General features: G+C 42.4%; 1 protein-coding gene and 1 long non-coding RNA gene across 4 annotated transcripts; one reads left to right on the top strand and one right to left on the bottom strand.

The window, feature by feature from the left end:
- On the bottom strand, window positions 1–4,649 carry LOC136439103 (uncharacterized). Its single transcript, XR_010756492.1, has 2 exons — window positions 4,302–4,649; window positions 1–2,347 (listed from the first exon to the last, which is right to left on the bottom strand). It is a non-coding gene; the product is annotated as an uncharacterized lncRNA (long non-coding RNA).
- Window positions 4,650–17,438: 12,789 nt separating this feature from the next.
- Window positions 17,439–23,721, top strand: LOC136439102 (iroquois-class homeodomain protein IRX-4-like). 3 transcript variants are annotated; one of them, XM_066434285.1, is made up of 7 exons: window positions 17,447–18,170; window positions 18,368–18,598; window positions 18,937–19,040; window positions 19,330–19,661; window positions 19,896–20,507; window positions 21,353–21,443; window positions 22,615–23,721. In XM_066434285.1, exons 1-6 carry the CDS (start codon window positions 18,126–18,128, stop codon window positions 21,436–21,438), a joined length of 1,410 nt encoding a protein of 469 aa, XP_066290382.1. In that variant the 5' UTR covers window positions 17,447–18,125; the 3' UTR covers window positions 21,439–21,443; window positions 22,615–23,721. The 3 variants fall into 3 exon arrangements, with proteins under 3 accessions (XP_066290384.1, XP_066290382.1, XP_066290381.1); XM_066434284.1 differs by having other exon boundaries at window positions 17,450–18,170; window positions 21,353–21,434; XM_066434287.1 differs by lacking the exon at window positions 21,353–21,443 and having other exon boundaries at window positions 17,439–18,170.

Genomic DNA, 23,721 nt, shown 5'->3' with positions numbered 1-23,721 from the left:
AAAGAACACATGAAACACCCTTTTACTGTACATATTCAGCTTCAGACTATAGCCTTAAACATTGATAACCCCTGACCTGAGCTTTTCTGAATTTGACCTTTAAAAGACCAAACAAAATTGGAGCTGCATGTGAACAAATGATGATATAGCAATGACAAATAATTGATCACAGCAATGGCATGACCAACACTTAAATGAAAGCCAATTATAAAATCCCAGGTTACATTGTGCAGCAAATGTAGCATGACTGGAGGTTACACAGCCACAGCCACAGGATCATCAGAATGGGCAGATTTGTCAGGACCTGGGCAGGGAAACGATTCACACTCCACAAACTTCTACGATTATTCAACCTTCTAAAGACACTTTCTCCTGTGCTGTGGTATAAAACTGTGATGATAAAGTTACAGATATTGTGGGTTCCCTGATCCTCTGACCTTACAAATGTTTCCATCAGGAGACCACTCCAAGGTTAGAGCTGGGCAGAATGTTGTTATTGGAAAGTGTCACACTCAATTCATAACAAGCCCAGCTGCAATAAGTACGATGGTAACAGTAGATGTGATACTAATATAGCTCATAAAGTGGTCATCATGAGGGACATAAGACACATTAGATCCACCTTAACACAGGCACTTTTACACACTTAACACAAAGGGCTTTTCACTTAATGTAAGGAACAACATGACATAAATCTGTCGGCTGTGGGCAGGGATTGCTGCAGGCAAGGTTTTAGTATGGAGATGATGAATACGTGTCTGACAACTCAAGCCTTTTTATGTTCCTACGTAATTATCAAGCACACCTGCAACTTCTGTTTCCATCAGACACCTTTTCACACCACAAAATGAGGGACACATTATCATCAAGCAAATGGGACAATCAATATCTATTGTCATCATTGATTTGCAGTGTACCTCAGTTTTCAAAGGCAATTATTAAGGATGATACACATTATAGCAATTTCACAAGATTTAAGACTTAATCTAGGCTTCTTAGCATGCACCTGCTTTCACAATAAAGTATTAAACAAAAGACCATTGGCCTTGTTCAAATGTTGGTTTCATTAAAAGAAAGTCAGGCATTGAATAAAAAGCTTCCCACAAATTGATCTACTCCAATCTCAAATCAGTAAAATTCATTTTAAAGTTTCCACCATGTTCAATCCAATTGTGAATTGTTCACTAAAATTTATACAGACACATGTGTGATGATATTGTCCTGGACCTAACTATACATAGAAAATGGACATTAAAAAAGGCAAATCATGAAGAGCAATGGTAATTACTTGCTATTAATATGCAGGAGATCATTGATAGAAAAGATTGTGTTTATTATGCAATTTAAGGGCACAATTGTCAAATACTGTGCAGCATTAAAAATCAACCATAACCTCTATCTATCACATTATGATTAACCACAAATTTTTTGACCTATTTTGATAACACCTTGCACTTTGTGTTTGTTATAAAGTATGGCACACAAGAACGCCACAGGGGGACATCAACAGCCCATGCATGAGTGCTGATATGTCCTGACAGCTAGCAGGGATTCAATGACTCCACTGTTACAATATAATTACCAATATGGGAGAACACACCTGTGTAAATTATTTACACTTCTTGCCACCTCAATATGTTACAACAAACAAAGCAATCTGTATGTTATTAAGCTGTGTTCTAAACTAGTACTGGGGCAAATTCTCTTGCCCGCAGGTACATTTTACAATAATTATATAGATACTGTTTGTAATAGCAGCCACCTGGGCTATAAATCATGAGAACTAATACCATGTAGTTCAGGCTTAACCATATATGGAAAATGCCAGTATTTGTTTATGAGTTGTCATCTACAACCACAACATTATTTCCAAAAGTATAGTTTTGTGATGATCTGCAGTGATTTAGTTTGATGAAGAGTCCAAAGAGAGATAGGAAAGTATTGTTGTAACCTTATTAACCCTACCTTCTCCAGAGTAAAAATAATCCAATCCATTTATTGCATACTAAATGTTTCTTACTCATGCTCTCAAAGATATCAAGTGAAAATCCTTCAGCATTGACTCACGACTTTTAAAGGAAATACTAGCTCTGATAACCAAAGTGTATGTCATAACGTTATATGAACTGAGTTGAAGAGCACTGCCAAAAGGAGTTTGGGTTCAAGGTATGAATTATTGGAAGACCTGGAATTATTTGCTAATCCACTGTTGTTCCTGGTTTATAGGTGGCTGTCGGCGGACAAGATCTGGCTGTTGGTAGGGCGGCTGCCAGCTGGCTGGAGATCCACCCCCTTCCTGCTCAGCTGGTGGTGCTGGAACATCCCAGTCTCTTCTCACTGGACTAGCCTGCATGTACAGAGATTATCTGACATGATTTCATGCTGTACAACACTCAAATTACTACTGATTGAGGCTGATCTACACACAGATTAATTCCTATTTCAGAATTATAACTAATTATAAGCATGACTGCCACAATATTACATCTGATAATTGGAAGGTTGGATGGCTTCATTTGCATGTAGAGCTGAGACCTGTTCCCACCAGACAATTAAAGCTTTGGTTAGAAGGAGTCTCTTGGCTCCAAGCAGGATGCTGCTACACACCACAAGACCACTTTATTAACCAAAGCTACTGGGGCAAGTCTTCCCAGTCTCCAGTCAATACTACATGAATATATTCAACACTCAGCCCAACATGAATAACATTACATGGTTGCTGATTCTGTGTGCACCAGACTTAATAGTCTGTGAAATAGCTGTGTGCTCATCAAACTCTGTATCACATTGATTGGACTCTCCCAGATTAAATCTTGTAATGCTACTGAAGTTTAATCTGACTTTTTATAATCCTATAATGTTTGACATTAAAAGCCTTATGACTTCTCACATCTGTCAGCAGGGTAAGTTGGGCCAGTCAGGGTATCAGGTAATTACTTAGGGTAGAAGCCAGTCAGCTATACCCACAATAACTAATCCAATTTCTCCTCACAAATGAGCTTTTGCTCCCTGCCCTCCCCATGGTACTTTTTTCTCCAAGAGACCTGAAGAGGGAGACTTCTCCACACTTTCCTTCTTATCTCTTCTCAGTCTACAGATTCAATTAAGACAAGTGATCTCAGCTGAAACCCTGCATAGCCAACACTGCTTCAGGTGGAGTCAGGGGTGAAGACAACGTTGTCAGTTTTGTATCAGATAAGGAGAAGCAATGTCTTCTCTAACAAACATCTATATTACATGGGCACAGGTCAAGGGAAGACTAGTACAGGTAGAGTCAGGGGTGAAGACAACGTTGTCGGTTTTGTATCAGATAAGGAGAAGTCATGTCTTCTCTTACAAACATCTATATTACATGGGCACAGGCCAAGGGAAAACTACTACAGGTGGAGTCAGGGGTGAAGACAACGTTGTCAGTTTTGTATCAGATAAGGAGAAGCAATGTCTTCTCCTACAAACATACATGAAAACAAGAAGGGGGTGAAGGGAGCACTACATACACAGGTGGACTCAGGGTGAAGGCGATATTGTAAGTTTTGAATCAGATAAGAAATAGCAAGCCAGGCTAGATATAACATGTGAATATCAACAAAAAAGACCTTCTAAAGTTAGATTAATAGCTACCTAACTTCTTCCAACTTAGTTGCTAGAATGTGCAAATGTCAAATTTGCCAGCATATTGTTGAAACAGCTGCCACAGAATAAAGCATTCAAAACACTAAGTCTTTTAGACTACAAAATCTTATATAATTGCAGAGATAAAAACACCTATCTAAACTTCATTGTCTAGATAGTCAGATATATTTTTCACTGAAAAATGATGACGAGAAGGATCGATATGCTTCAAAGATGGATGGTTCTCTGATTTGAGAGAAGACCTTGATTTTCAATTTTGAAAGATTCAACATGAAAAGTTCCGAAAGCAAAAATATGGTACAATGTGTATGTGCAAAATTGATATCTCCAATGCAGATACCACAAGACATTTATCATATCGACAAGATATAACAAGAACATATTTTATCATCTAACTTGTTCTGAACAAACTACCCCGATGTTTAGAGAGATTTGTGAACAGTTCCACTGTTCCAAACCAGCTGCTGTTGTGACATTGTGATCTCCAGTTGTCTAGTTGGTAAGGTTCAGCCTGCTGAAGTCCCCCTTCTCCTGCTGCTCATAATGACCAGCTATCAGAAGGGATCCCTCCCCAGGGCTGTGCCCTGCCTCCAGTCTCACATACCAATTGCAGCATAAAGACACCACAGGCAGTAACTAATCCCACCCTGTATAAATCATAAACACACCTTTGGCCTCCCAGCCATCCATCCTGCCACCGACCTGTCACATACAACTTAACATGGTCCCCACTGGTCATGGCCAATGTTTGTCTGGACATCTTTCTTTGTTCAACAAGCCCAGCTGTCTGTCACCTGTCAGTCTCCCCATCAACATGGCAGCCCAGTTTATCATGGGGTAATAAAACATTTCCCACACACATCCCACCCTTCCTACAGACCCTAACTGTGTAAGGAGGAGGACAAGATCAGGGGAGGGACACCAGGGTGACAGGGGCTCACTTAACACCTGGATGGGATATTATGGGTAATGGATGAAAGGTGAAAGTTCAGTGGTGTTGTGACATGGTCAGTGCCCCGGACTAGAATAAAGCCGTTATGTACCTTCTAATGCGTTGATAGTTCTCCTCTTTGGACCTGGGGTAATTCTCATAATAACATTTTGAAGTGATGATGTGACATTATGACACTGAATTTTCTTAATGCGCGCCTAGGGTGATATTAGTAATCCCAGCGCCTTCGAACCAAACTTTCCAAATGATTACGTAACGTCAACATTCCAGTGACCACAAAGTTATCAATGCAAGTTACCACATTATTTGTATCCATTTCTCAAAATCTATATCTGATGGACACATGCGGATCCGAATTTGTTTCTCACCTTATTTTACGAACACTGACTTAACGGGTAGGCTGAACACATACGGACCACAACCTGCTGTTGAACCCACCCGATGACTGTGCCTTCAAGCGAACAGTACCAACTCGCATCGTTAGGGGGCATGGCTGAGCTGTTGGTAATGCACTAGTACTAGTACCCTTTTACTGTGGTGCTAAATAACCACATAGATGGGTTTCCGCTTGAATCGTGGCTTTGTCGTATTCTATATTGAACGAATGTGTATCAATTGTAGTCAAGTATGTATTAGTGTGATCGTAAATCATTTGGAACGTTACAACGATCTTATCCTAAACTATAACTGTGTCATAAGAAGAGAAATAAGGGAATCTTTCGCATACGACCACTAGAGAAGTAACACCTTTGCTTGTGCAAAGAGAAAACTGTTTCCGAGGGGGGTGGGGGCTAGGGGATGACAAGCATGTTTTGCATCTGTTATTCTACCAAAGAGCTGTGTCACCAAAATGTTTGTAAAAAGGCTGTTGTATGCGGTGCATAATGTATGAAAATCAGTGCTAGATAGATTTAGTATGTGGAGACTAGGTAGTAAGTACAAAGGACTATACGGAAACCCTTCTTCTGATGCTGAGACAGAATCGGCGCCAATAACTCCCCACGAGACCAATTCTCCACAAATGGCTGTGGGAAGGCCTCCCCTTGCTCGGCACCAGGAGGGGCTTTTAATAAAGTGCGGGGCTCAGGAGAGAGGGGTCTTCCCGGGAACTGCTCTTTTGACAGAGAGAAGTGGTTGTCAGCCCGCCTGGGGACGGGACGTGATTGATCGGAGCCGCCATTGTTTCAACGAGACGCACTTAACCGCAGAAATGAAAAGTAATTAAGACGAACTGTGCGGCACACACGCATTCTTAATTGTCGTCATCAATATGAATCAGTGCGTGGTTCCAAACAGAAAGGAAAAGTAATTCACACGTTGATGTTAATGTGTGAAGTCGTAATGAGCACCGTTAGAGAAGATTAGATGAACAACTACCACGTTCCCTCCCACCTCATCTGTTAATGGTGCATAAATCACGCTTGGTTTCTTTACCTTGACGTTGTTACAAGCGATTAAAGTTGCCCCAGAGGCAAGCAGGTGGCACCGCAGCTAACAGATGCCCGGAAAATGGGAGGCGTGTAATTCCTCCGACCCAGATGGTAGCATGCGTATGCGTTATTTTCACACTTGTTAAATATGTCGTTAGGCAACAAAGGGACCAGTCTTTTAACCAGCCGAATGGTAAAGGCTGTTATAGCCAGGGCTACACGACCAGCATATGCACTGCGCGGACGTGAATGGAGCGAAATATTTATGTGCCTGGCGACAAAGGAAACGTGCACATGTAACGTTACAAGGAAAGAAGAAAAGGAAAAATAAGCCAAAACCTTTACGTCCTCGAATATGGCAGATAGGACAATTGACCACCAATTTACTTTACTCACTCATACTCATACTAAACACTATCTTAAAGTCTGTTTTAGAAAAGGGCAAATTGCAGATTTCTAAAAAGGAAACCTACCAATACACCCGTACATCCTGTCACAATCAAATGAATAACCAGTTGTGTGGGCCGTAAGCACCGTAGATAATGAAGGGCTATTGTCTAGCGCGTTTAGAAACAAGAGTATCTATTTAAACAAAAGGGCAGTCAAAGACATGGAAATGAGGATAATTATTGCCTTGTTTTTACCAATTCTCCGCGTGATAATTGTTCGCGTCTATGTCTGCAGTGCGTGAGAACTAGAGACACCACAAAAGGAAACACTACAGATAAGTGGCCCACCAACAGGGTCCAGGCAATCTCATTAAATCGACCTGTGTCGTGTTCATTCTAGAGTCTGATGTGCGTGAATATGGGCACTTGGTCACGCCGTACAGATTAAAAAGACTGCTTAACTAAATAACAGTAAACGATATCTCAGGCAAGCAAAAACAGCAAAAAACGAAACTACCAAGAGACTGTGATTTTAGAAACTTGAAACGGGAGGATTTTGTGCCCAAACTTTTTCCATTTTTCTTAATTAAACCAAAGATTACCCGTTCATCCCAAAGTTTGAACATAGGGAAGGACTTCCCTTTGTGCAGATTCGGTACCAGGCGCCGGGCTACCCAGGGAGCTCCATTCGTCGTCATCGTGTCTCGCCCGGATCAAGGCCTTAATCTTTGTTTAACCAACAATTCTTCAATACTAATACCCTACTCTAGAACTAAAGAAGACTGAAATCCGCGTAAAATCTAGATTGGTGGTAATGGGAGATCAGATACCGCTACAAAAAAGATAACATATTTCTAATTGATGTTTACACGATGTCCTGTCTCGTAGCTCGAGGCGAGACTTCAGCTGAGGGACAAAGCGACGTTTTATCTCTTGTCTTCTTCTCTTGATAAAATGCCTCCATTAGTTGGTGGAAGGGCTTTGCACGTTCTTAGCACGAGATTTACGTGCCTTGTGTTTGTAGCTTGACACCACTAGTGGCGTTTGCCGATCGGAGGTGGACGTTTTTGTATCACGCCTTTAAAAAGACGCAGTAAGAGGGGTCTTTTTCATAGATTGCGAAGTAGATTTTAGAAGAATATCGGTGCTACAGTTTTCTCACCCATATATATATATGAGCAGGGATTCTTTATCATTATGGTTACAAAGTCATTACAGATACAATGGACAAAGATGAGAAGCAGAATTTTGTAGTCGTTTGATAAGATACGACTTGTACATTGCTCTGCATATCTGTACAACTGACTTCACGTACTATACTTGTAGAATGTTAATGCTAATTCAGAATGGTGTTGTCTCTCAAGTAACATATTAAAGAATTCTTCTTTCAGGAAAGACCACCCACACCATGTTATCTGATAGGGAAAAGTTTATCTTAAACTCATCGGAACACCTTCGAACCCCGCCTTCCCAATAACAGTCGTGTTATCTATGTCTGCTCGTCTGCCCCCTCCCCGGAGACATCCATGGGAATGTAGTTGTCTTTGGATGGAAAGTACGTCATATATAGTAAAAATGCTAAATCTTTCTTCATCTGTGATAAGGCTCAGAAGTTACTGATTTCGTTTAAAAGACGTCTGCACATAGACTCCATGCATGGCTAGCCTATGACCCCTGGTGAAATAGACAAATAAATATGACCGAGGTATAATGTTATAAATCTAATCATAGTTACGGATCCCGCCGAGAAGTCACAATGGAGTAACGTGGGCTTATTTGAGACTAGTTACTGCAAAGGGCCGCTCAGAACACACGAACCTCTCAAAGCACGAACCTGCACAAAATGCGCAACAATTTCACGGAAGGAGTACCTTCATTTAACATACCCTGCCCGACGCACTTAAGATCTTTTAAAAGATTTGTGTTTTAGCCAGGGGTACATGATCTGGGCCTTATCGACTATGAGTCAGTATGTAATTGGGAAAACGCTTATAGTGATGTGAAAGGCATTAGAAAGAAAAACAAATTAGTTGAAGACAGGGAAACACAAAGGGAGAAAAGAAACAAAGGAGACTACAAACTACAACAAAACACATTTGCTTTGTGAACAGAGCCAAGAAGCAACACTGGGAAAATTCTGCTTTCAGATTTTGATTTATTTTCCTTTTGCTTTTATAACTATCTGTGTTCTTATGACGTTGCAAAGCAAGTGGAGATTTGTTAGCACAGTAATCACATATCAGCACCAAGGTCAGGGTCAACATTGCCTTCGGTCTTCATAGAGGCCCTCATAGTCTGGCTCTGTCACAGCAGATATGTGCACTTTGCAACATTATAGCCTGTGGAACAATAAAAAAAAAGATGTGATTTGTATGTTACAAAGTCGACAGAGATGCAAGTAGTACGGCGCGAGCACCAAATAACCAGCCAACCAAACTAGCAGTATCCTAGAGGGCCATCGAGCTCCTTCTAAACGGCTCATAACTAAGACATCCATTCATGCACCGAATAAACACTACTCAAGATGGGTTCTTTTTCCCAGCATTGCATTGGGCGCGTTGTCACACCAGGAAGCAGTTTGTGGATACTAACAATAGCCTTTCTTCGTAGATTTACTGTGTCTACAGGATCGCCCTGCTGTGTTATATGACTCCACTCTAACGTCCTGCCCCTCTGCAAGACTAGATTTCACCCCGGGCTGTAGTTACCGCAGGATGTACCCATGATATATGGTACTCACCCCTGTAATCGCTGTTACAAGTTTCCAAACACTGTCCAATTAGTACATACCTGCTCGGGCTACATGCAACTTTCTTGTAACAAATCACCATTACTGCTGGGCAATGGAGTCCCAGGGTGGGAATGAAGAGAGTTCCTGCTTCTATCATGCACCAAATGCTCGTTAGGAGCACAGGGGGCGCCCAAGCCAGGCCAGCTAATTGTGGCTGATGTATGGCCCAATTATCTTCAGGGTGCAGATCCACTTATTCTCATACACCTCAAGATCGTTAGGATCGTTAAACACTTGTAATGACAAGCCACCAATTGGCACACGCACAATTACAGCTCTGTTCAGATGAGACCTTTACAGCTTCTACATGAACCTCTATCTTGTCAGGATAATTGACCTGCTTGTTACTGCCGACTTGCCCTGGCAAACTGTCCAGTTGACTTTGTTCTTACAGAGTGGACTTGACAGCAGAGGGTCCTGCTGTGGGCGGGCGTCTCTGTGTCATCATCAAGATGGCGGCGGGGAGGCGGCAGGGCAGAACAACATGGCCTAAATGTCAGTGACCTGCTGAGCATCAAGTCCACTGGTTAATAGTGGTTCTGACACTTCCCTGCACACAGAAGGACTGGCGGACATTAGAGGTCTCCACACACCACAGGAGCTACCATTAGTAGGCCAAACTCTGACACACCATAAACCTGATTTTTTTTTGCCATGATTCTAGGAAATAAAGGTTCATGGATGTCTGCCTTTTGATCCCTTTCTCTGCATGTGTAGTCAATACATACGTCTTTTTCAATACACCAGACAAATGTAAACAGCTTTGAAAGATACTATATCAGTTACTGGATCTGATCCAAGTAAAGTGCAGCCAAGGGAGCCAATTGTGCTGCTCAAACTCACTGGGCAATTTGTAGTGGTGTAATAACAAGCACAGTGGGCGGTGGAGAACAGCTTCTAATGACCAGTTGGATCTTTATGGCATCATTAAACCCACAGAGTAGTCCGACACAAGCTGGGAGATTTATTTTGCTCATTTGCTGCCATTGATCCAAACAAATGTTGAGGGATTGAGAGGGTTGCTGCGAGGTGCAGAACTGATTTACCCCGTTTTACTTCTTTCCAGGAAGCACCTGTATTTATAAAGTTGTTTATCAAAGGTTAACATGTCCAGTGTTTTCATGTTAGTGTGCTAGTTTACCAAATGTGTCTTTGGCGCGCTATTTGTAATGATGAGAAGTCTGCTGATAAGGAAGCACTAGTGTTCTACACAACTATATCTCATGTACATGTTGAAGTATTCATATACTTGTACTTAGGTTAATTATTTTGTACACCATTGTTTGTTGTTTGCATGTATAGTTGTAGAAGACCTTAGGAAAGTCACTGTACTTTTGTCGTATCAATAAAGATTTCTGTCATGTCAAGTATAGATGGCGTATCTAATACTGTATTCATTGTTAGCTTTCGGAAAGTCGAAGACTGAGATTTTCATAGAAAACTATAATTCCTTCATTTCTTTTAATTTGTCCAATATAAGAGGAAAGGCCATACTTCCGTACTATCTCAGCAAAACCGATGCGAAACATTTACAATTGATATTTGTTTGTTATCATGTATATGTGCAATAGAAACGAGAAACACGGTTACATTTATGTCACTGTGTACGCTTTTGCCGAAAGTTCCCATTACCAAGAGCAGGCAAAGTTCCCAATTTGACAGAAGCACAATCAATCCACACAAGTATTATTGGTATCTATACAAGCATTGTGTAACATATCAACATTTGAAACAGTCTTTGTTACCAAGAAGAGGCCGTTCATAGTTTGAAAGCTTTTCACATCAAACATTTATACTGTAATCTTCTACCCATCCAACCTGTCAAATGTGGCAGAAACACACTGCACGTCATGTGCAGAATGAAGAGTCCAGCAGACTGTGCAAACTAAACTATACAACATTAATTCTGATGACTAGCTTGAGCGCAGGCAGCTACCCCACTAATGACAGCCTCACAAACCTTATGAACAGCGGCCATTAAAACGGCCCTACCGAATCAAATCAGCCTCTCCAACCTGACTTAATGCCCTTCTACAGGAAATGGCAGAAAAAAAAGTGCTGTAAATGACACCATTGCCATCAGGAAATCAACTTAGCTGCTGATATGCTTACAAGTTCATTATGTGAGGAGACAGGAGCCCCGTAAAAAGATTAAAGCCTCCCATCCATCTCCTGATAAATGGAAAGAGCAAACCTGTTCAATGCTAATCATGTCAAGTATTGGGAAGATAAATAATAGCAGAACATATAGAATGTCTGATATGGGCATGTAATGAAATTTGCTGGTAATCATACACAGCTTGGAACATCTCCACAGCTTGAATTATTCAGCGTTCATCAATGTTTACAATGTAAGAACAATAGAACAAATGTCGGGATGTCGCCGAGATGACATCAAGCTGATAATACGTGAGACGGGACCACAGTTCCAATGTCATGTTATTAGATTATAGGGAGGGACGTGATCACTAAAAAGATCTATGCAATGACGTCACTGTCTATAGCCTGCCATGGCTCCAGTCAAATACACAGGAGGCATTTGGTAGGGAGGGTAGATACCACGGCACAACATCCCTCTCTGCTGTTGTCAACATGCCCTGTTGTAAATTTTACCATTTATTCTCGCGCACACCGTAATTTATTGTGACGTGCTGGCTGTTGTATGAATCTTCATTTTGTCTACCAATATTTTACCCAGCGGAGGCGTGATGAATTACACAAGCAAAGATGTCACACTTATTACGTACGAAGCCATATCCCCCCCCGACATCTGCTTGGAGATTATAAGTAGGGAAACTTGACCTGTTGAACAATAGAACTATACAATGATAAAATCGATCATCGATCAACAATGTCCCGCCTAAGTACATTAAGTCGATTTCGTCTCATCAGATGGCTGTTTCATGAGTAAACACCGTTACCAGAAAAGGTGGCAAACAACACGATGAGACAATATTTGAGTTTGATCGATCTGACTAAAATATGTACAAGCTATATTTGCAGTGTCGATAAAACAAGGCAAGGTGTCACTCTGAGACTTGTAGGGCGTAGTTTCAACATGTTGACATTTTGCCAGCTGTCAATCACCGTCTGGAAGGAAAAATTCAAGACACTGTGTTGTTTTTTGAGAGACATGGGGAACCGAGTATAGACCTACCACAGGGTATATATTATTAGAGCTTCATCAGTGCCCGAAAACATTTCTAACAGAGGTGAGCGAAGCAATATCAAACGTTTTCTTTATTCCAAACCATATATGCTGTGCATTTTCCAGGAACTAAAATTTCCATACGCATCTTCTTGCGGCTCGAGCTCTTGCAATAAACTACTGTCGATATCTAGGACATACTAGTAAATCTTGTCCTCGTGTGCCAATATCGCACATTCCTCTACACAATCCATCCTACTGCTAATGTCAATGTCATTTTAAAATCACAATACAAATCTTGGTTCCCGATATGTAAGGTTCAGTAACATTAACTCTAAGAGTTTCAACATCTATATAACACGCTGCAGTAGTAGTGTCATTCTTCAGAGTGAAGGCACCTACGACACTTGTAAACTTTTCCAACACCAATCCCTAGAAACTGTTACTCCTGTCAAACATTCCCCTTAATTCTCCCCACCCCCTGTTGAGTGATCCTACCTGGCCACCCTACCTGTGTTTGTTAAGTGTGTCGGAAGCGGCTCAGCCACACCCTAAGCCCTACAGGAGCCAAGAACTGTTGACCCGCCCACTGGCCCCCATCAGACCCTGACAAACCCAACACTGATAATTGGATTACAGACCCTACAGTTGTCTGGGGAGGCGTTACAGATGTCTGGAAGGAGGGAGAGATCTCTAGAAGACGTCTTTGAGATTGCAGGTCAAAGTGGAACATCTTACTATACAGAACTCTTGCAAAAAGACGACTGACTTCTCTGCTGCGCACATGCCTCAAGGTACATGCATTATCCACGAAATTACACACGAACACGAGGCAGCAACTCAGTTGCATTTATCTATTGTACGCGTGCATCCCCTTCGAATATAAATCCTGACAATATATATATATATCATGCATGTTATGTATGTTTTGTATAGTATACAAAACATACATAACATGCAACTACCATTCATTGATTTTTGCAGTATGTTAAGGATTTGATTTCGTTGCCACCATCCTCTTCCATTGTGCTGCACACATATGATAATGCAATAGCCGTCATATAGAGCAACAGCTATGATGCATTTTCGATATGATATAGACATAAAAGATTTATAGCAAAAATTACCTAATATTATGTGATTTTTGTCCAACGTGTGAAAGGTTAATAATCTCCCGTTGTCCAGCCATGTCCGTATGACCACGGCTGCATGTAGATATCACCCGGCCTTTGTAATCAGCAAATATCTAGACTTGCAGCCCAATGTAATTTTGGCAATCAATTTCCTTTGTGGCCTGTGGACAAAAGGTGGTCACACCTTCCATATCAGACTAGGAGCAGGGCAAATGTCCATCGACTTTTCCATTTACGGCCAGGAAATTATGCCTCGATCCAACTTTTAATCCAAAGGCAATCGGTGGCGAATGTGTATCCCCCGATTGTAACAGTGTTGATAGGTTATCTGCTTAATTTTTCACTGTCACCATCAGGGCATCGGCGCTATCTGACCACCAGCACCTTTGGTTGGGGCAAACATTATCACTACAATCAATAACCTCTGCTCACAAGCGGAACGTCAGCTCAGGCAATCTTATGAAAAAAGCTACTAAAACATGCATTACGTCTGGGAAACCTGCTGGAAAATTAGCTCATTTTGTTACCAATGATTGCTTGCTTGGCTTGCAAAATGTGGAACACTGCGTTTGGTCGGCCTTTCGGTATTGGTATATGCGGAATATGTTTTTTTTTCAATCTCCAAGAGTTCAAAAGTTTTGTTCGAAGAAAACTACGCAAATTTACGGAGGGGATCCCGGAATGGACACTTTGAAATAAAAAGTCCTTGACTTGTAGATATGTGTTGTTCTTATGTGTTACAACTACATTCTATTCAATTTACAAGGATACATCACATGCATGTTAAATTTCATATTTCATGTTTTTAGAAATAATGTGTGTTAATCCTTTATAGAGTGCTAAAAAAGACAAATGCAGCCAACATACGTCCACACAGTGCACGACCCAGTCTGATCGATCGGGTTCGAACCGACCACATTGCTATTTGATGAAAGTTCTTGATTAAGCCGCCTTTTCTCGACACTGACAAATGAAGACATATCTATGTCCACACATAATAGTCGACACATGTTTGCCCTACCATACTAATTGCCAGCAAGCCAATCCTTTGTTCAGTAAAAGTTTCATTAGGTTAAAAGGGCTGTATGGCAGGGCTACTGTGGCTATGTAAAATGCATGGTAATTCCGCTGTAGGCCTCTCCACTGTCATGTCCACATCTGTCACAGCTACACCAAATAAAACAAAATTTATAAAAGAATGCAAAACTGTGAGTTCTAAATTCAAGAAAATTATAGTCAACAAAGGTACTTGATGTTGAGAGCAGGAAATAATCTACGCTCATTTATCTAAACAATGAATAGTTTAAGGGGGGAAATAAGCACGGATTCGGGTAGTTTTCTTTTGACAGGGAAACCTTCGGGGCAAATGAAACAGATGTATCATCATAACTCCTTGAGTTGACATGTTCCCAAACATAAACTAACAAACAAACAAAAGACAATGAAAGCGAGGTGTCTTTTGCGGTAGTGAAAATACAATGAAACAACTTCATATATTGCCACCACACACTGCGGGTGGGGTTGGAGGGGTCCAAACTAGTTACTCTCCATTCTAACTAACATTTCCACTCCCCCTTTCAAAAATAATGACCAACCTGATGAGTCGTTCATCAATACACCAGATGCTATCATACAAGAAATATGATGGATGATAAAATCCATATACACGAAGCTTTCTACGTAAAAGCAAGCCAAATTTTGTCACGTACAAAGAAGCGAAACTCCCGTGTGGAATTGTGTTCACCACAGAGCCAATATGTCAACTCCCGGGAGAAATAGTAAAACCAGCCATGTGCACATGACGGACGACCCTCCGGCCACAGTAATTTGTTGAAGTAACCAGATATTCATTTTCAGCCTCATTACTTGTGTAATCCGGTATTTATTTCCGATAACACCTTGTATTCTTGGGCAATAAATCCTACTGGAAAGTCACAAAATCTATTGACCTTTGACACGAGTGTGAAATTACATTAGCTGAGAGTCCGATATCGGGAAGGTCGAAACGGTGAAATTTTCAGTACGCGTTAGCCTCCTGTAGAAGTTAAGTTTCAAAGTTACATGCAACAATGTGGGACGTTTTCGTTGTTGTGGAACTTGGTATTCCCTTGGGTATCTAAATGCGTGCCATCTAGTTTGAATCTTTCACAAACACAAATTTCAAACTGTACTGTGATAAGTTGTAATATTTGCAGACTTCAATCCGAGAAACTGAAAGTAAAACGTCTGCAAATTTGTTCCAAAAAAATGTAAGTACACATTGTTCCAAGATAAGTGTCTTGCAAGCATCACCATCAGAACGGTCCAGGTCGAGTTTAATAAACTCCTCTAAAATCGTTCCATCCACGCGAATGGTTGCTTCACCCTGGTAGAGTATGAGTCTCATTTAGCCGCACCGTGACATACGGGGCTGTCCCTAGTGCTGAAACCGCGGTGCAACAATTACAGCATGTTTTTGTCTAAGTCATGGGACCACAAATGAATTTCAACTTAGACAAATATCAATGCTGCTTCGACCAGTAAAATTCAAACAGTATACGAACATTATTTGTCCCTGTTTTGCCCTCATATTCATCGGTTTATTTTTCCCTTTCTTGTTCTTTTCTGTGGTTTTTCAACAGCCATGTTTTACATACGAATCACAGATTTGCCTGTCATTACGGAATATTAATAACGACTCGATATTTCTACCATCACTGAATGAAACATGACAGTACAATATAATACACGAATCAATAAAGCGACCTGTAGTGTCAGGCACTCATGATCACATGTACGACATGTCCTATAATATGTGTCTGCGTGTGATAATGTCGATATGTCAGGGCACAAACGTCACCTGGGGTGTACCGCATTGCCCGCCGTTCACGGCCATGGTGTAGAAGTGAAGTTTAACACAGAGAGTCCATGTACGTGGTAATCGCTAGAGGCGCTGCTGATCGAAGCATTCTTTAGGGGATCTCTTCGTTCCACTATGGCCATGTAAACCATAAGATTCTGAGCAAAACATTCCAAGCTTCAGGGCAAAACATAGGCATTATTATCATTGCAGCTGATAACCATCAATAATTTGAAATATATTCAAACAATACTGTCCCTGTAGCCACTGACCATTCGCCCTTCAAATAAGCCACGAAGGTAACCAAACCAAACGTCCGAAGCCCTATTTATCTACCAGACAACTAGTAACGACCAATGATTGGCATATTTTAGATATGCGCGCCCCCAAGCGGAGGAAAGGCGCCAGGCTTCCCTCCTGGAGACCAGCCTATAATACCGACAGCCAGACAAAGGGGAGAACAGGCTAAATAAAAACTCCCAATCCCCGAGGACACGGCAGAAAAAAGGCTCTCATCTCCACACAGGTTGGGCCTGCCGATTGATCAAAGCTGTCATCTCCTGAATAGACACTACTTAGCAACAACAAAGGGTGATAATTACATTTAAAGACTGCTGCATTTCAAGTCGAAGGGGATGATTTTGTTTCTCCTAATTTGTATGAATTGTGGGGGGCGTGACAGACGAAGCCTTATTAGTTCGCAAGTGGGTGATAATGGGTTGAAGTATGCTACAGTCAAACGATGATATCGTCTTCAGTTACCATAGCGGGAGGTTTTTATTAACGGTTACATGAATATGTTTCCCAGAAACATTTTGTCAGTCGTTAATAAACGTTTCCTAGTTTGTATTCCAGATGCTTTAGCTATCTACACATAAGTGGCTCTCCCGGGGGCTTGTACATAAAGAGGCATAGGGCGTGTGAAAACAACAACAAACACGACCGTTGTTTTAAGAATATCCCCTTTAATGATATCTGTTTTCATACCTCACAGAAGACAAGAAAGTGGTCGGTGAAAAGGCAGAAATTTGGAATAGGTCGTGGCTGCGTTCTGGTAGGACAGTCGTTTTCTGGCTGGAAACAACCACCTTGTTAGCAGTGACATCGTGCGAAGCAATGGGATATTGCAGCACCTTTCATTGACGCGCTGTATCGAACTTGGGGTCGGTTTCCCACTTGAAAATCTGAACTTTACAGGTATTACAGGTATAGGGTTTGGCTGAAAACCAATTTGAGCAGTGGCGAAGGGATGTAGTAACGATCTGGGCAACTTTTCTTCATCGAATCGACATTGGACGTGTTGTGTGTTTTTATTGACAGCGGAAGGTGATGGTAGCGAGTTGTCATGTCAGACGTGTGTGCGGGTCCGTGACAGGTAATGTTGCTTCACAGAACACAGGACGTAAACTGTAGCCACAGTAGTGACTGGCTGTCGGAAGCACAGGCGGAGGACGCCCCGGTCTCCCCAGAACCAGCCCCTGGTCCCTTCTCTCCCCTACCCCCATGCTCGGGACGCCCGTGGGTGGTGAGTGGTGAGGAGCACCGACAGCGATCGTTTACATTGTAAATCAACACCGGCGCGCTGCGCGTATTTTGCAGCCTTCTCGGGTTGATAGGCATCAGTTCGACTTATCTCGCCGTGAGGTGTGGACCGTGTACCGACACCCCGGCTACCGTGCCCAGCTACCACCGCACTAAGTTTTCTGTTTTAAAGGGACATTTGGGAAGTGTTCTGTTATGGGAGTTTGAGACTAAATACTGAGACAATAGCTTGTGTAACGTGTAGAGGATTGTGTGGAAGCCTGTCGGGATGTCCTACCCACACTTTGGATACTCTTTACCGTCGTCTTCTCAGGTAAGTTGGACTTAAGCCCAAGTGATGTGGCGATGGAGTTTAACCTTCGTCCACTTTCCCAAGCTTGCCCATCGACCCCTGCAAGATCGTACCTATAAGACCACCTCCTCATTTCGATTTTTGCTGCTCATTTGCATCGCCTGACCCGAGGAAGCCGGGCCCGACTCACTCTTTGTTGTGTTCTCTCTCCACGGCAGTTGCTCATGTCCAGCCACGCCGCGTCGTGCTGCGAGGCCGGGCGGCCCATCATGTCGGACCCGCACACCGGCCAGGCCGTGTGCTCCTGTCAGTATGAGGGCAGGGTGGCCGGGCTGGTGCCGCCGCGGGTCGGTGAGATGTCCCTCAGCAGCGTGTACGGCTCGCCGTACGCCGGCCAGGGCTACATCGCCTCCTTCGGTGCCGACCCGTCGGCCTTTTATTCCCCGTTGGTGAGTATGCATTATGGCCCCCGGCCTGTCACCTGTCACTAATGGCTTCCGTACGTAAATTCCAACCTTTTATGTACACTTTATGTAGCCACTTAAATATATGTGATTTGGGGACAGACGCTGATGATAGACATATACTGCACCGCTTCTACAAAATGATCATTCCGGCATAGGTGGCATCTACTATTTCTACTATGTCACAATCTGTATTTGATTCATTAATCTATGCTTCACATATCATTTTCCTTTTTAAAGTATAAGACAGGAGCAAGTGTACTGTATAGAAAGTTATGTTTGCCTTTCCATTGATCATTTTTCTGTTGGGAATCCCTTTCCAGGCGAACCCGTACGACCCGTCGGCAGGTCTGCAGCAGCCCACCGCCTACTACCCGTACGACCCGGCCACGCTAGCCGCCGGCGCACAGTACCATCCTTACGGCGGGTACGAGCACTGTCCATCTCCCCATCTTTCCTAAAATCTTCCTCTAACGTCATACAGTAAACGTTAGAAGCCTTGTAGCTCTATATGGTTCCTAAGGTGCGCGCCGTTTGATTTCTGTGAAGAGAAATATCATACAGGTGGTTGAAACCGGCTGTATGTTGCGAAAAGGTGACGCTCAGCCAAGCATGTGTTATGTTCTGTCTAATTACATGTTTGTTTGCCTTTTTAGTTTATTAGCTTTCTGTGTTCTGTATACTATATTCAAGTAAGCGTTTTCCTTATCTTACAGCTATGGTCCGATGGATGGAACGCCTCGGAAAAACGCCACCCGAGACGCCACCAGCACCCTCAAGGCCTGGCTCAATGAACACAAGAAGAACCCGTACCCCACCAAGGGCGAGAAGATCATGCTCGCAATCATCACCAAAATGACTCTAACTCAGGTGTCCACATGGTTCGCGAACGCCAGGAGGAGACTCAAGAAGGAAAACAAAATGACATGGTCGCCGCGTAATAAGAGTGGGGACGAAAGGAGGGAAGACGGGAGCGACAGTGAGAACGAGAATGACGAGGAAGATGGGAGAGAGGGCGGAGAAGACAGAAATCGGGAGGATGATGGAGGTAAGACTTCGTATCAAATATAAACACATTTATATACATACAGATCCCCTGTACAAACGGGTCGATCTCGACTGGATTAGGAAGATTGCGATTTACGTGACCTAGCTTTGGGTATGGGTTTCATCTAATCCTATGCCAGTGTAAATATTTTAGGTGATCCTGATCCCTCCAACATTTACTCCGTTTGACTGAGCTCTACTCATACATCTTCCCGCTTCTTGTCATCTGTTACAGGACTGGAGGGAGACAGAGACAATAAGGAGTTGGGTGTGGGAAATCCTTGTGAGGAAAACCGACAGGAAGACAACACCAGCGGGTCAGTATCGGACTATCGGCCGCCGCCTCAGTCCTCCAGCCCCGCTGATTCCCTGGGATCTATTAGTGCTGCACCGAGACCGGCCAGTCCCGAGCCCAGTCCCGCCGCGAACTCTGTACCGGTCCCGCCGATTCCTACCGAAAACAAGCCAAAGATCTGGTCCTTAGCCGACACGGCGACCAGCAGCAGTCCGGGGTTGAGATCTGAACCCCCGCGGTCCCTTCCTACCGGAGCTATCCCGACCATACCTGGACAATTCCCCGGGCACAGGCCCTTCGACTCTGTAGCTAACCTCCGCCACTGGGTGAACGGTTTTTCCCAGCCAATTCGGACTCACGCCATGTCTTCCTCGCAGCCAGGAGCCGCTACCTCCGTGTTTAGCTCGGGACAGTTACCCGCAGGCGTCTCCTTAGCGGGACTTCCCGTCAGGACTCTCTCGACCACGGCACCGACAGGAGTACATGCCTTCCTCGGGAGAGGGCACGCCTTCGCCGGAGTAGCCAGGACACACTCGCCCGGTACAAACGAAGGTGAGTCATATGCAACAACCCTAACAGCAACATTGTACTTTGTATCATCAAAGTCAAGCCATCCTTATACGTTATCTTTCATCTATGATTTTATACGATCTCAGTTTATCCCTTTCAAGATTTCGATTTTTCTAAATTATGCCCCTAAATCCGGCTCAAGTTGTAGCGGACCGTCCATACTGCAGCAAATAGAAACAAGAAAACGCGGAGCACAAACATCAAGGCTTAAACATTGGTATCGAGTGTTACATTTGTTATCGACATGGATATCTTTGTTTTTGCACAAAAATAAGAATCCGGGTTACCATCACATATAATAGCGTCTGTAAATAATGGTCTGTTTTTGTTACTACTCATATTGTATCACCCTTACTATTCATTGTACCGTTGCCGATCTTGTTTGTTTTCATAATTAAGACGATAAATGCATCAACAACAATATGATACCGATGGATGAATGGCGAAAATTATTCCTTTTTCAACATTGTTTGACAAGGTAGAACTAAACGGTTCATATGTGCATTCATGCCCTACTAATAATGCCCCACTCAAAGAGCATACAAATGATATTTAAAAAGGTTACAGGTCACTGTAACGTTAAAGCGTCACTTTAGTTAACTTCCAACAATGTGCAGGCAAATTTGACACGCAAACTCTCTATAGTAAATAGGCGTAGTAATAAACCGTGACCACGATGATACATCAGATAAATTTGTTTCAATTTTTATGATTATCAGTTAAGCTGCTAAACGCACCGACTTAGCAAAACTGTTTGGTTATGAACATACTTTGTGTATCCATAGTATTCTTATTGTATCTTTATTTTTTCCCTTACGTTTGTGCAGTGTCAAATCCAACAAACGCTAGATACCGGGAAGGCCCCTACAGCGAGGGCCATCCTACCGCGTTCAAACCCGTACAAAAGAGGTAAGCGAGGTAAATTGAATTTCATTATCTTCTCTCAATATCAGTTGTCGTCCCTGCTATGAGTTACCTCTTCCAGCCTGTCTTTCCTTTATTTTCCTCTCGTAAATTTTCAGCTTTAAAAGTCCTGCTTTTCATTCCGTATCATTGCTGATTTTGTGTGGCATAGTAATGCATTAGACACAGTGGTCCTTTATAAACAGTAGGTGTATGGAATAAAAGTCCAGAGCCTTTATAAATCTAGAACCGGAATAAAAAAATAAAAAGCCCCTTTTTAAAGAACCATAGTGCAGAATATAGACGTTTCCATTCAGGAATATAAACGTCATTTGTCAGTCTAGTGAATGAAGGTATATATTTGAATAATTGTAATGATAATGGCAGAAAGAACACTTCGTTAAGGTTTCATTCTTGAAGCGCATGTTCTTCGCTGTCGAGATTTACGATGAAAAGCCTAGGGTGACTTCTCAAAACCCGTCAGGCCACCTTCAAATTTACAAATCATCTCAGAAGAACGATCAAACGTTATAAATCAGGAGTAGCGGCTGTTTTTCGTCTGGTGTGTTCGCGCTGGGCCCGGGGTTATAAGGGCTGGCCTCAGCTCGCTGATGTGCTTGCTTACATTTACTTAGGCGCCTAATTGATTTATAATCACACGTCATCAATAATGATTGTTTGAGTTATGACATCCGGGACAGAGTGGTGTGCTTGGATTGATTGGTTCTCTTCGTTGCCATGGATAGTGTGTAGTGAAGCAAGTTTACTGTCGCATAACTGTTTCTGATGTTTCCTTTCCGCTTTTTATTTTCCTGTTTTCTACTTTTCTTTTGCTCTTGTCATGATTGTACAATTTACAGTGAAATATGACAAGGCGCATGGATTAGAATGTTTTCTATACATTATTTCTCCATAACAAACCATACTGAGATCTCCAAAAGATATCATAGTCTGAATTAGATAAACACCCAACACTCGTAGTACTCTGAACTGAACTATAGGGCGTATTCAGTCACGTGTTATAAGAGAATGAATATATTCGTGTGCTTGAAATTATACATAAGTGACTACACTACAGATTTATGAGCTACCCATATGTATTGTGTTGTGTTGTGTTGTGTTGTGTTGTGTTGACAGTACCCTGGATTGTTGTTTATCTATTTGTTTATTTTCTGTTCCATCTCAGGAGTAATGCACCAGAGGACCAGTCCCAGCCCCGAGAGTTTGACGCCGCCGTAGCTCTCACCAATCTGTCTTCAAGATAGCGCCCGTGGGGATCGAACCCGTGTTCTCAAGTACCGCGCCCCCGTCCTGTCCTCGCCCGGCTCCTGCTATATGGGAGGGGAGATAAGTCGTTTTACAACGCTTTCAGACAAACAAAGACATTGTCGGATCTTCATCGTATCACAAATTCATTACACCTCTGCTTCCGTGTGATAAGTGTATCTGTATATTTATTTCGCCAGACATTAGGAAGTTTGGTGCAACTGTGACTGAAACACGTGCCATCAAATGGAAATGTGATTCCATTTTCTCATTAGATATTTTGACGTTCGATAATGTATTTCCGTTAACTTAAGACACGACCAAGGCACTAATCATTCCATCTAATGTCTCTCTGTGTCGATACGTACAGTATTTAACGACATGTCAGGATTTTATTGAGTCTTACTGTGAATCTTGGTGTTATGCAAATAGTGGGAATGCTGCTAAAAGAAAGAGAAACAGACAGCGACATATAGTGAATTCACATCCTGAGGGCGATTCCATCTTTGTATTTTGTAAGGGCTTGAAATGACCGTTCCCAGATATTGAAGCCAGATTTCTGCCAAAGACTATGTCTGAATTATGCTGCACTTTGTATATTTTCTAAGAGAGAACCACCTGTACATAATTTCGCGCCATATTTTGGGAATGTCCGTTCTCACCGACCAGGTAGTGAAGTGAGCGGACTTGTCTTCTTACTTTTCCAGTCGATATTGTCTGTGTATTTGTTGTTTGAAGGCACAAGTGTGTAAGACTTAAGAAGAGAAAAAGGTGATTTTGTTCAGCTACGTTTTCTTTTAGTAATTCTAGAAGCCTGTTGTTGGGCGGCTTGCCCGAAAACAGACAACCCCATGTTTTTAGCAACTACAGTGTTACACGGATGACTTTGTTTGGTATGAGTTGGACCACAGGGGATAACATGTTGTGTTGCGTCGTCCTAACATCCCCTGTAAACTCACCACTTTCACTAGACAGGGTTTTGGAACAAAAAATAACATCCTACAAATAAATCCATTTTTGAGAAGCA

This window comes from Branchiostoma lanceolatum, chromosome 7 (assembly GCF_035083965.1).
Source record: "Branchiostoma lanceolatum isolate klBraLanc5 chromosome 7, klBraLanc5.hap2, whole genome shotgun sequence".
NCBI lineage: Eukaryota > Metazoa > Chordata > Leptocardii > Amphioxiformes > Branchiostomatidae > Branchiostoma > Branchiostoma lanceolatum.
Note: the sequence above shows the minus strand (reverse complement) of the source record. Positions and strands in the feature narration are given on the sequence as shown.